Raw genomic sequence first — 12,177 nt, 5'->3', positions numbered from 1 at the left:
AGCCAGCCATGTATTTTGCTATCTTTATACAGTATTTACCAGAATCTAATGAGCAGACTATAAAAAATTGAAAAGAAAAACCAAACAAAACTAAGAAACAATGAAGTCGTTGTCACTTTAATAATGCCTTACTTGTTCAGAATAGAAAAAAATAGTAAAAAAGTTGCCAAAACAAAAATAAAAAAAAATACAAGAGGTTAGTTTAGATCATGTTATGCAAGGGACTGTTTTTTATTCATTAGAGGAGGGGGGTGGCTGGGGTGTGACTTTTGTTTTTTTGTTTGTACCCTCCAAAAAGGCCATACAGATATTTTTCCTTAAGTGATTTGGGGAAAATGCATGACTCTTCCTCCACCACAAATTACTTATTAGATTTTCACGCCTGTCGTGTATGCTGGTTAGTGTGCGCAAACAGTTTATTTGTGGCACACTTTTAAATGAGATGTAGAATGACGTGATGAAATATCACTATTTTAGTCTCAGACCCTGAAACTCCGTCGTAGCATCACCCCCCTCTCCTCTCATAAATAACTAACAGTCCCTTATTTCAAGTCCTACCTCTGACGCTTTTATTTTGAAGGCACAGCGGACTCAGTTCCGCTCTGGTTGTGTTGATCTTTTGTGTACATTGACGCTGCTGTGTGAATCGAGGTCTGTAGAAAGATAACGGCTCCTGCCAGCACAGAGACAAAAAAAATCGCTGCTCTTCGTATTTGACGCGCATATGTCGTTTATATCTTGTGTTTGCGTTTTTGTAACTATCAGCGTTAATCCGAGGCCCGGTCCCAACCGCCGCTCGTCCGTATTCGCTAATGGGAGCTCAGTAGCTAGCTAACTTGACGATGATGATGGTGATGATGATGATGCATCAGTGGAATAATCCCGGTGTCTCTGACTGAGATGGAGCCAGCAGCGACGCTCAAGTGGAGTTGCTTGCTAGCTAGCTAGCGAGCTAACGGTGCCCGCCCGCCGGGTTTGAGTGTGCCCGAGCAGCCCCTGGATAACGTTAGCTAAATGGCTGCAGTTTTATCGCGCTGCTGTAACGTTATCAGACACTTCCAGCCCTGTCCCCAGATTTGAGACACCATGTCAACTAGCAAACGATGCTAACTTGACCGTTAAGGTTAGCCACACGTGACATAGTTTATCTCGCTCCAACAATTATCTCTGACCGTCCTTGGATGCTTCAGTGACATTAACTGGGTGAGTAACCACACTTTCTTACATTACATGGGTCGGGCTATATCCTGGGTGAGACACACGGGGATTGCGTTTTGCACCAGCCTCCAGACAGCCGAGCTTTTGGCATTACCTCGTTAAATACCTGAATTATTAGCTAACGGTACCTCTGTTATGTGCGTCTTGCACTGTTGTAGCCAACGGGGTGTCATAACATATTTCTTAACATCTGTTCCCATTATGCTAACTCAGCTAGCTAGCATGTCATGAAGTGGTCGACCACGTCCCATGCGACTGGTCCTTTTATGGTCCCGTCTTTGCATGCACGTAAAGCAGTAATACTCAATATGCGACCCGCGGGCCAAATCTGTCCCCCGGTTGGGTATCTGGTGGCCCCTGAAGCATTTCCCTATCCACGTTAAAAATGAAGTGATTCAGACTGAGAATTGCTTTTGCACTTTTAATATACACGAGGCACCAGAGTACATAAAACAAAATCAAAATAGGGCTCCCTTGCACCCCCCAACAGAGGTCCCAGCTAAACCCCTAAAATCCTAGAAACGTCCTAAAATCCGAGAAACTTCCTGAAATCCAAGAAACGTCTTCAAATCCTAGAAATGTCTTAAAATCCTAGAAACGACCTGAAAGGATAGAAACATGTATGGGGTTTCTGTGACTGGCCCCTGGCCTCCTATTCTGTCTATTTGCAAAAGTGCCCCCCCAAGCAAGCTGAAATCCTAGAAACTTGAAAATCTTAGTAAGTCATGAATCCTAGAAACATCTCAAAATTCTAGCAGTGTCCTAAAATCCTAGAAATGCCCTAAAATCTTAGAAATGTCCCAAATTTCGGAAAGGTCTCAAAATCCTAGAACCGTCCTGAAATCCAAGAAATGAACTAAACTGAACATCCTAAAATCTGAGAAATGTCTGAAAATCTTACAAATGTCCTAAAATTATACTAAAATGCCTTAAAAATGCCTATAAACATCCTAATATCTGAGAAATGTCCTGAAATCCTAGAAAGGTGCTTTGGGCTGCTGTGACTGGCCCCTGGCCTCCTGTCATTTGGAAAAGTGGCCCCCAAGAAAAAAAAAGTTGAGTATCTCTGCTGTAAAGGTGAGGCAGCTAGCTAGCAGGCAGTCACGATAAAATAAATAGTTCTTGATAACCCCCCCCCCCCCCCTCCCAATATTTAGAAGACAGTGTCCTTTAAGCGTGTGTTACATTTACCATGACATAGCCTCACCCTGAACCGGTTAGCAGCAGACTAACTCTTCTGGGCTTCCAGAGTGCTGTAAGGTTATTTGCGGATTTGTGTCCTGTTCAGAGCACATCAGTTTGTTTACAGTAAGGATAACGGTGTGTACACACACGACTTTGTCAAACAAGCCAAGCTGAGATGCTAACTGCTGCTGTGTCTCTGTTGCAGACGGTGTGTATCAGGATGGCACAGCTCTTGGACGGGGCCGGCAGACTGAGCTGGATTCTGCTCAAGTCTGTGCTCCGTTTCGTGTTCATGTTTTTCAACAATTGTGTAGCCATCCCATCCTACTGCTTATACCTGGTGCTGCTCCAGCCAGTGAGAATATGGGACAGCTCCACTTTCTGGCACATCGAAGGGATCATGTTCAAATGGTTGCTGGCCATGGTGTCCTCATGGGGCTGGATCGCAGGTTATACAGGTAAGATGGTTTATGATTCATACACATAGACATTGTTCCACGTGCTGCCTTGCATGCAAAAGTTATTTTTTGAACACGCTGGACTCAAGGATCAGAGCTGACTGATGGGCGAGCATGCGTTACATTGCCCCCCAGTTTGTGCTTCATGTATAACTGTCGATTAACAGAGATAAGCAGCCGTTTCACTGAAAAATATACCTGAAAATGTTTGAAAAAACCTGAATTTTGTTGTATAACATTTGCTGCTGTTCTCAAAGATTCTTTTAACCATTTGGATGAAAAAAATAGCATTTTTGCTTCAAAATAAAAAAAGTTGTTTGTTTGCTAACCCAAACAAAGACAGAGACATTTTTTCCAGATCGTAGAAGAGTCTTTTAAGATTTTCGATATGTATCTTCAGAACAGCAGGACATTTTGTTAAATCATCTTCTTGGCTTTTGAAACATCGCCGGATGTATATTTTCCAGAGAAACAGACACTTATCACAATGAATGTAAATACAAGAGAGGCACAAACCAGGGCTCGCTGCTCCTCTGTTAACATCTGACCAGCGTGTGAACATGGACACAAATGTGTAGCTACTGTCCCACTGCCCTCTATCACCAAGTGTTGTCTCCCGAATTAATATTAAGTCAGAAACAGGGTTAGGGCAGATGATAGAATAAAAATTAGACAGTTGAAGAAAAAAATAATTAAATGCTTATTTTCATTTTGAATAAGTTCTGCTCTTTGCTTCACCTTCAATAATTAAGGCGACTCGCTTCTTTGACAGTGACGCTGTCAAAATGTCCTCATCTTGAAATGCATAACTTAATCTGTTTTGATTTGTTTACACATGGTTGCATTTGTACAAGGAAAATTACTCCTAGAGCTGAAATGATTGATGGATTGATTGGTATTTATTAAGTATAAACTTATTTTCTATCTCTTCTCAGTTACCCCTCAGTTAATTCACGAACTCCATCTCTAACATGTAAATGCATACATGAATAGAGGAATCGATTACTTCACAAAAGAATCAAACTATTTTGGTAACTGAAATCCTTTTTTTGAAACTTTTGTAACACAACCACAAATTCTGTTTATATTAACTTATGTTTTCTTTCCACATTAAGAGAGATAGAAATGTAAACAAAACAAAAAGAAGCACAAAAAAGAAAAGTAGAACAGTTATGGTTACAAAATGTCAATTTTCAAAGAAGGGTGTGTATGTATATATCCAGTCTCTTGAAGTTTAAACATCCTATCGAAAACCTTTTCTCTCAGTCTAAGCTCGTAGGTCACTTTTTCCATGGCATAAATCTCTCTTATAATTTCAAATCATTTCTGTAGAAGGGGGATCAGTCTTGTGCCAGTTCCTTGTTACTTTTTTCTTGCAGGTAATCAATAATATCTTGGTCAAATATCTCTTTCTGTCTGTCCATAACATAATCATTTATATTTCCAAGGTACATAACTTTGCATTCTTTAGGTTTTGCATGTCCCAGACTTTCTTTCATTGTAGCATTCACATCTTCCCAGAATGGTTGTGACTTGTGACATTGGCAGAAAATGTGTGCATGGTTTGCCTCTTTATTTCCACATATCTGCCAATGTGATTGTTGTGAAGCAGTTTGTTTAATTTTTATTTGAGGTTTAATGACGTTTCGGGATATATTTTCCCACCCAAACTCCCACCATGTCTTTGACTTTGTAGTGGTGTGTTGTGATTTGCACATATTAAGCCATTCCTCTGTTGTGATGTTCAGTTCGCGCTCCCATTTCATAGTAGAGGATGCATCACAATTTATTAGACTATGGGAAATAACTGAAATTGCCTTGAATCTTGTTCCTCTGTATGTCTGCATCATTACATCAAGAGCTCCGTTTAGGGGTTTGGGATTTTGTATTTCCTTCATAAAGTAGTCCCTCATCTGCAGATCTAAAAAAAAATCATTTTTTTCTAGTCCATCTCTCTCCTCCAAATCACAAAAACTCATTATATTTCCATTCTTAATTATTGTACACATTGCTGCGATCTCATTTCTCTCCCAAATTCAGAAGCTCTGATCACTCAAACCTGGTTTAAATGTGTTATCAAAAGCAAACCAACTCAACTGTTTCATTTCCCTCTCTAATTTGTATTGTTTAATTAGGTCAAACCGAATATTCACTGTGTGGGAGCGTATTGAATCTATTGAGTTTTGTAATGCCTTTGCTAGTTTAACATTGCAAATTAGAGCTTGAACTGGAGTGTCTGCTATCTTCCTTTCAATATCTTATTATTATTACAGTCGTTATCACACCCCATGATTCTCGGTCTAAATTGTGCCGCATTATAATAATCATTTACATCTGGGGGTGCCATACCACCCTTATCTTTGGTCAGTTGTAATGTACAGCATTTTATCCTTGATTTTTTTACCATTCAATATAAATCTGGATATCATCTTATCTCACATTTTAAATTTCTCTTGAGGAATGTCGTCAGGAAGAGATTGGAAAAAATACAATAACCTAGGAAAAATGTTCATTTTCATTACTTCAAATCTTGTGTTAAAGTCTATGGATAAGGCTGACCATCTCTCAATATCTCTTCTGATCTGGAAATGAATTTGATCGTAATTTGTCTTATTAAGATCAGTTAGTTGTTTTGTTGACTTTGCTTTTTTACACAGAACCATATGACGGCAGCATCATGCCACTCCAGTGTGTGAATTTAGACAGCATGCTGGCTTTACAGAAGCAAAAGAGGCGTGACAGCCGTTAGGTTTATCACAACAGCATCTCTCTAGTTTGACATATGACATATGTGTCATCAGCGCTTTATTAAGAATAACAGTTGTATAACATAGCAGTTACAATCACTTGCCATCCCTGTTATATGATGGCTGATCTTGTCCTCTGCTTGGAGGGTAAGGAGCTCCTGAATCTCATTGTTTACCCTATTTGTGGACATTTTCGGCCATTCTTCTTTTAGTTAGCCGCTAACTGCTGCTAGATGCTTTTCAAATGTCCTGCGATGGGTTGCATGCATAACATGTAGTCAAAATGTATCACCCGTTCCACCCACTGTCCCTTTTACACAGACGTTGTTTTGGTGCTGTTGCTATTTCCATCTTGGGCTTAAAGGAGAGACAACTCCGTCCCCCATTCTGCGATCGTCCCTTTTATACAGAACATGAGGTGGTGTAACGGCGCCATATTCCCATCTTGAATAGGCAGTGTAAAAAGGGGCTACAGACCAACAGAGAAAATTGTCAGCAGATTGATTGAGAATGAATGCAACTGTTGGATTATTTATTTGACAGTCAAGGCACGGCATTGGTTTTTGGTAATAATCGTAGACGGTACAACAGACACACTACTCTGACTCAAATGGCAGAAGAACAGCAGGATATCATGAGTGTTTGTTGGTTCCTCTCGGCTGGCTGGCTGGTTGAGTATCTTAAAGTGATTCAGGGCAGGCAGTCGGTGTTTGGTTGCACAGAGCTGCAAGCAAAATGCTTACAAATTGCTAAGTGGTGAACATGGGGAGCAACAAGGTGTGCTGATTAATAATGCAAAGCGAGCAGCCTATAGAACACCTGGCCTGGAGTTGAGTAATATGTGTTACAGACCGTGATTGACCGTGTTTGGAAGTGAGATAACGTACAACCGTACTATGCGACTGGTGATTTAAGTTCAATTTAGACTATCAGATGTAACATATTTGCAATCTGGTATTCTTATATCACCTTTATGCACTTGTACGTAGTGCTGTGTGTATTTGTATTTTGGCCCATAACATACGTGATCCCTATTGTGAAGCAAACCAGATTTGGGCTCATGTGTCATAGTCATATCAGAATTTGTGACTTTTTGCAGCCTCAGTGCATCAATCTGTAATGAAGGAACAGTGAGATATCAGGTCACATAATCATTTATATGTCACTTCAATGCAAAAAACATGTTATATATACATATATAAAAAAATGGCTGCCAAAAGATAATGTGAGTTCAATGTTAATACAAAGTTAAGAGCCTTAGAATTAATTTTAAGGAGCCACACACTCAAACAAAAGACACAGCAGTTGTTAATTTGTCATTTTACAAAGTGTTATTGGCCATCCACACCAAAAACATTAACCATAGCAATAAATAGTGCTGGGCAATATGGGGAAAATCAAATAATACTTTTTTAATACTAATACTAATAATCCTAATTTTTGACCCGATACCTCAATATCAATATTGCAACAGTATTGTGGGGTTGAACCATTGATGTTTTGCAAAATACTTACATGATGAGATTTTTGATAAATGACCATCAATAATATGGATATAATGACTAAGTGGGTAAAGGCAAATAAAAGAACAGCTAGAACATTCTGGCTCCAGCTGTTTCGTGCAGCTGCTCCGAGCACTTCCAGTTGAAAATCTCTGAACTTTTCAGAAAGGCACTCGTGTCAGCACTGCAGCTGTATGATGTGAGAGTCAGAATCTATCAAAACAGAGACAGAAAAGCTTATTTGTGGAAGCAGCTCAGCTAGACACTGAATGCTGTCGGTGACTGCTCTCATTACCTTACGCGTTGTAAGCTCGTTTTTAACTGTCGTCACCCCCTCCTAACTTAGTGTTGCATTAGCTAACTAGCTGACGTTATTGTCAAGATATTTTTGTCATAAAAACAAAACATGGGCTGAAGCACTCCCCAGCGTCCCGCCACGGCTTTTCTGCCAAATAAAAACATGATGTGGACACGCGGCCATCGTTATCGTTCTTGTTGTGGACGGTCCTTAACATCGTATTACATATGATAAGATCAGCTATCATGCTGTGTAGCATCATAATGACACGCCAGCCACTTTAATAAAAGTGTCTTTCTTTTTATTTGTGTGACTCTGCAAAAGCAGCCAAGTGTTAAATATGCGTTGTTTGGCACACGGGGGTCAGCTCAGAGGGATGACTTGTGTTAGACTGCTGTCAGATGTTGGCCACGTTACAAAAAAAACAGTCTGTGAACAGTCTGACCAAAAAAATTGAGATCAGTACGGAAGGATAAATACTGGGGATATAAATATAGCAGTAGATAAATTGTTTTTTCAGAGGGGTCAGCAGTCGGGGACAGCAGTCCGACAGCATGTGAGCAGCAGTGTTGTGACCCACATTCAAGGACACTATGACGAGGATGGTTCAATCAGCTCTGTTACCTTTCTCACACAGAGCAGTCCTGTGTAACTACCAGCTCCCTGCACTGTGAATGACCTCTGAGTCAGGACAACGCATACAATTTTGATGCGCCAGGTTTTGTCCAAGGTCACAGTTTTACCGTCACACTCACAGTGCATGTGTCTCCCCTTTCTTTCCAAGTAACAGCTGCAAGTTATATATCTGCACACACTGGTTTTCAGTGCAAACGATTTTTATATGACAGATTCCTGCTTGTATGTTGTATTTACGACAGGTATGAAGGCAGATATTGGATTTTGGTTGAGTAATTCCAGATTCTTTGTTGTTTTGTTCAGCCTGCACTTGCACTCCAGAAATGCTAAATGTGTGTCAGGGAACCAGGGAAACTCACTCACAGCTTGACACACTGCAGTCTGGAAGCTGAGCTCTGGTTCACATCAGAGATGGAGGATGTTGCATCACGTCCATAGGAGAAGCAAGTGGATGGGCAATTTGACTTCAAATCAATATCACGATGAATTTAACATTGTACCTTGCTTACGATTAATGAATGACCATTTTGTTTTTTGCTTTTCTTTTTGGTTTGGTTTTTGCTCTCATAGTTCACTGACACAGTTTCATTTGACCATGGTGTGTTGGGGTGTAATAAACATACAATGCATTATTATTTATTAAACTATCCAGAATTATATAAGAATGAAAAGCTCCATCTCAAACTAACCTCAGGTAAATTTAAGTACATTGTGCCTATAATAGGCCAACCGCTCCTTACTGCAGGACTCTGACTTGAACTTCTGCTGTGTGCTATTAATCATTTTTCTCGGGGAACAAAGTTTTTGAGTTGGCCTACTTTTTCTATAGCTGCCAACAGCTTGCCAACATTTCTAGTTAGATAAAGGTTGAAAATAAGGCAATGTGCCTGTGGCCCCAGGACCCCATATAGCGATGCGTCCTGGTATTTCTAAATAATTCCATCCAAAGTCTGACTAAACCTGAAACTAAAACAAAGTAGTCTGTAGAAGTCTAAAGAAGTCACTTTCCACTGCTGAATATTTGTCTGTTTGTTCATTCAGACACTTACGAAAAGCTCCGCTCTGTCTGTCTGTCTCTCTCACCGCACTGCTGTTGGACCATCGACTGTTTGATCCGCAATAATGAAACACCGTAGAAGCACATGCGACTCAGTTGTCAAATACTCAGCTGTATTGTAGAGTCAGTCATTCACTGCATTACCTGATTGTTCAACACTTCTGCTGTTGCAGAGTTTCGGTGCGAGATTTGCCTCAGTGTCGTGAGAGGGTGAGACAGAGCCAAAAGCGTCAGACACACGGCAGATGCTTGAGAGTTGACAACCCTGGTGGGGAAAGGATTTACACAATTTTAAATAACCGAAATAACCGACATAGGCAAGATTAAGTCGGTTAGAGGTTCTGAATGTCAGTTTCTTTTATTTTTCAAATTAATTGCCCAGCCCTAGGAGAAGCACAACAGAAGTGCTTTGTGGAAATTTTTCCTTTAAGTCATTTTGTGTCTTCTTGTCCAAACTGTCCCAATGATAAAGAAAGTACAGTATATGTCACCATCGTGATAGTTTACTATCTACAGCATGATGCTGCCATCATTTGATTTGGGTAAAAGTGCAGGGGTGGTATAAATGGGGGACTTCTATACGGCCCTACAGCGCAATCTCTGTGTTAAAGCAGCTTCTGAAGGGTGGAGGTGAGAGTATCTATAAGTCTATCTATTCTTACTTACTTACTGTAAACAAGTAGAAGTTTGTGCATTTGATGAGCAGAGTAGTGAACGGGTATGCTTAAGCTGCAGGCGAGCGGCTGAGGGGCGGGACTAATTTGAATAATGATAGCTCCATGAATACTAAACCAGGCAAACCATGAAGGGTTGAGGTTTTTTGTGGAAAATATGTAATTTCAATGATCAGAGATGAGTTTTTTAGGGGTCTAATCAATGCAGGAAGAGGAACTTTAACTTCAAGTAAGAGCTGTGCTCTGCATGCCTGCAGCAGGACTGATTGATGTTTTTGCCTAATTAAATACACAGGGGTGTGTGCAAGAATCTTTTTTTAAAATTTTTTTTTATATACGTTGCACCACCGAGACAAGATCAGACCTTTGTGCTTTAGGTGTCGATTTTCTTGATATGATATCAAAGACAGGCTGCAGTTTTCCATCAGAGGGAATATTTTACTTGTGTGAAGCAATTAAACATATTCCTATAGCTCCAGACAAATATCCTCCCTGCTGCTCAGGTAGAAATTTAATTATGTCAACTGCTGGAGTTCAACTCCACCCAGTGGTATGTGTTTAAGTCATTCATCCATAACTTAAAATACTGAGGTTCATCCCTCTGAAAGATACTTTATTGAAGAACAGGCGAAGCTAATATTGCTATCATTAGTTGCTTCACTCAGCAGAGCCTCATAAACTCCCTCCCAGTGTGTTTTTAATTTCTTATATAAGCTAATGGCATTATAATGCCAGCTAAGATCCGATACTTTCATGTGATTATTGAGGCTTCATGTCAAGAGCAGAAAGTTATGTTGCTGTAAGATCAAGACCCACCACTGACGGACCTACGCCATAGTTTCTGTGTTGTTCTGATGCTTCCTGTTTCAGCGTCGCTGGTGCAACAAATTCTGTTAATTACACTTTGTTAGCCCACTCTGTAGGTTTAATCTTGATTATTTGAAAACTACATTTCAGAGGACTGTCAGCTTTGTGCGTCAAGAATGAATCACCCTCCAAAAGAAAAAAAAAAATCAGACGGTTACACAACTTACCAACATCATAAAGCCACCCAGGAACGTTGAACATTTTCAGGAGACAGCATTATTTAGTGCCGCCGCTGTTACGATGTTGTAACTTGTGCTGCCATTTGACCTGACCCCCTTATCCCCATTGTTGACAAAAGCATGTGCAAGGCCTGATCACAGTGTCTCTCTCTCTCTCTCTCTCTCACACACACACACACACACACACACACACACAATAGAGGACACAAACAGGTGCGCTGAAGCCAGCAGGATTAAGTCTTCATTGCATGTTCCCTGACTGGGTGATCTGTTGGACATGTGAAGAGCTCAAACATGGTGACTCGAAGGTTGCAGACATTGCTCACTTGTTTCCCAGTTTTGAGTTTTGTTGTTTCCTGGTCTTTGATCATAATTTAAATGTGATGTTTATGTGAAAGACAGATTAACCTGGTTATTCATGTCCCTGTACACATGAATATAACAGTATCCCGACTCTCTAGCTCAGATAGAATGAGGAAAGACTGTAAACAATCAGTCGCAACAAATATTTATTTGTTGCAGCCTTGATTTCAACAGTTGTGGAGGATTTCTACTTTCTACTGAATACTTTGACCTGTTGCCTCTTAACCCTATCATTGTTGTTCAGGTATCTCTGTCTTATCACCAGTAATGAAAGATGAGTCATGAGTGATACACTATCTTTAACCTGTCAGCATGTAAATCAGTACATTGTTTAAGCTGAAAGGATAAGTTGATTGGCTGAAAATTAATCAGCACCAATTTTGAGTAATATCTTTGAAGGCAAATGCTAAAAATCACGGGTTGTAACTTCTAAGATTAGAACATTTGCTTGCTTTATCTTTGGATTTTGGGACTGTTGGTCAGGGGAAAAAAAACAACTAATTTGAATATGCCAACGTGAGCTATCGGAAACTACGATGAATATTTTTGGACTTTTCCATTTTCTGATATTTCATAGACCAAGCAACAAATTAATTAATTAAGAAAATAATCAACAGATGAATAGATAATGAAAGTAAGACTCAAGACAAAGAAACTTTTGTGTTGATTTACGAGAATTTCCAGACACCTGTTTTTGCGGTGACTTAAATGCCAGTGTACTTTTTAAAAATCTTTTTAAAAAATCCAATTGGAGCTGCGACCTCAGGATTACTTCCATTATCAATTCATTTGCCTGTTATTTTCTTGATTAATCGATGAAATGCTTGGTATCTGAAATGTCAGAAAATTGTGAAAAATCCATGAGGTGATGTTTTCTCACAGCTCCTTTCAGTTGACAATCAGGTTTCTCAAAAGCAGGAGAAAATCTTGTCACATTTCTGTGTAGGTGCATAACTTGGATTTCAGTGTTCCTGTAAATGTTTTGGTACAAGT

General features: G+C 39.8%; 1 protein-coding gene across 1 annotated transcript in view; it reads left to right on the top strand.

The window, feature by feature from the left end:
• Positions 1-622: 622 nt before the first annotated feature.
• The window catches only part of lpgat1 (lysophosphatidylglycerol acyltransferase 1), a 66,492-nt gene continuing 54,937 nt past the window's right edge, over positions 623-12,177 (top strand). The window contains exons 1-2 of the mRNA XM_042503165.1: positions 623-1,203; positions 2,609-2,861. Coding sequence (XP_042359099.1) covers positions 2,624-2,861 — 238 coding nt within the window. The 5' untranslated portion in view covers positions 623-1,203; positions 2,609-2,623. The remainder of the gene's footprint in view (positions 1,204-2,608; positions 2,862-12,177) is intronic.

The sequence above is a fragment of the Plectropomus leopardus genome, chromosome 16 (assembly GCF_008729295.1).
Source record: "Plectropomus leopardus isolate mb chromosome 16, YSFRI_Pleo_2.0, whole genome shotgun sequence".
In the NCBI taxonomy this organism is placed as follows: Eukaryota; Metazoa; Chordata; class Actinopteri; order Perciformes; family Serranidae; genus Plectropomus; species Plectropomus leopardus.
The sequence above is the reverse complement of the archived record's forward strand: the minus strand, read 5'-3'. Positions and strand labels throughout refer to the sequence as shown.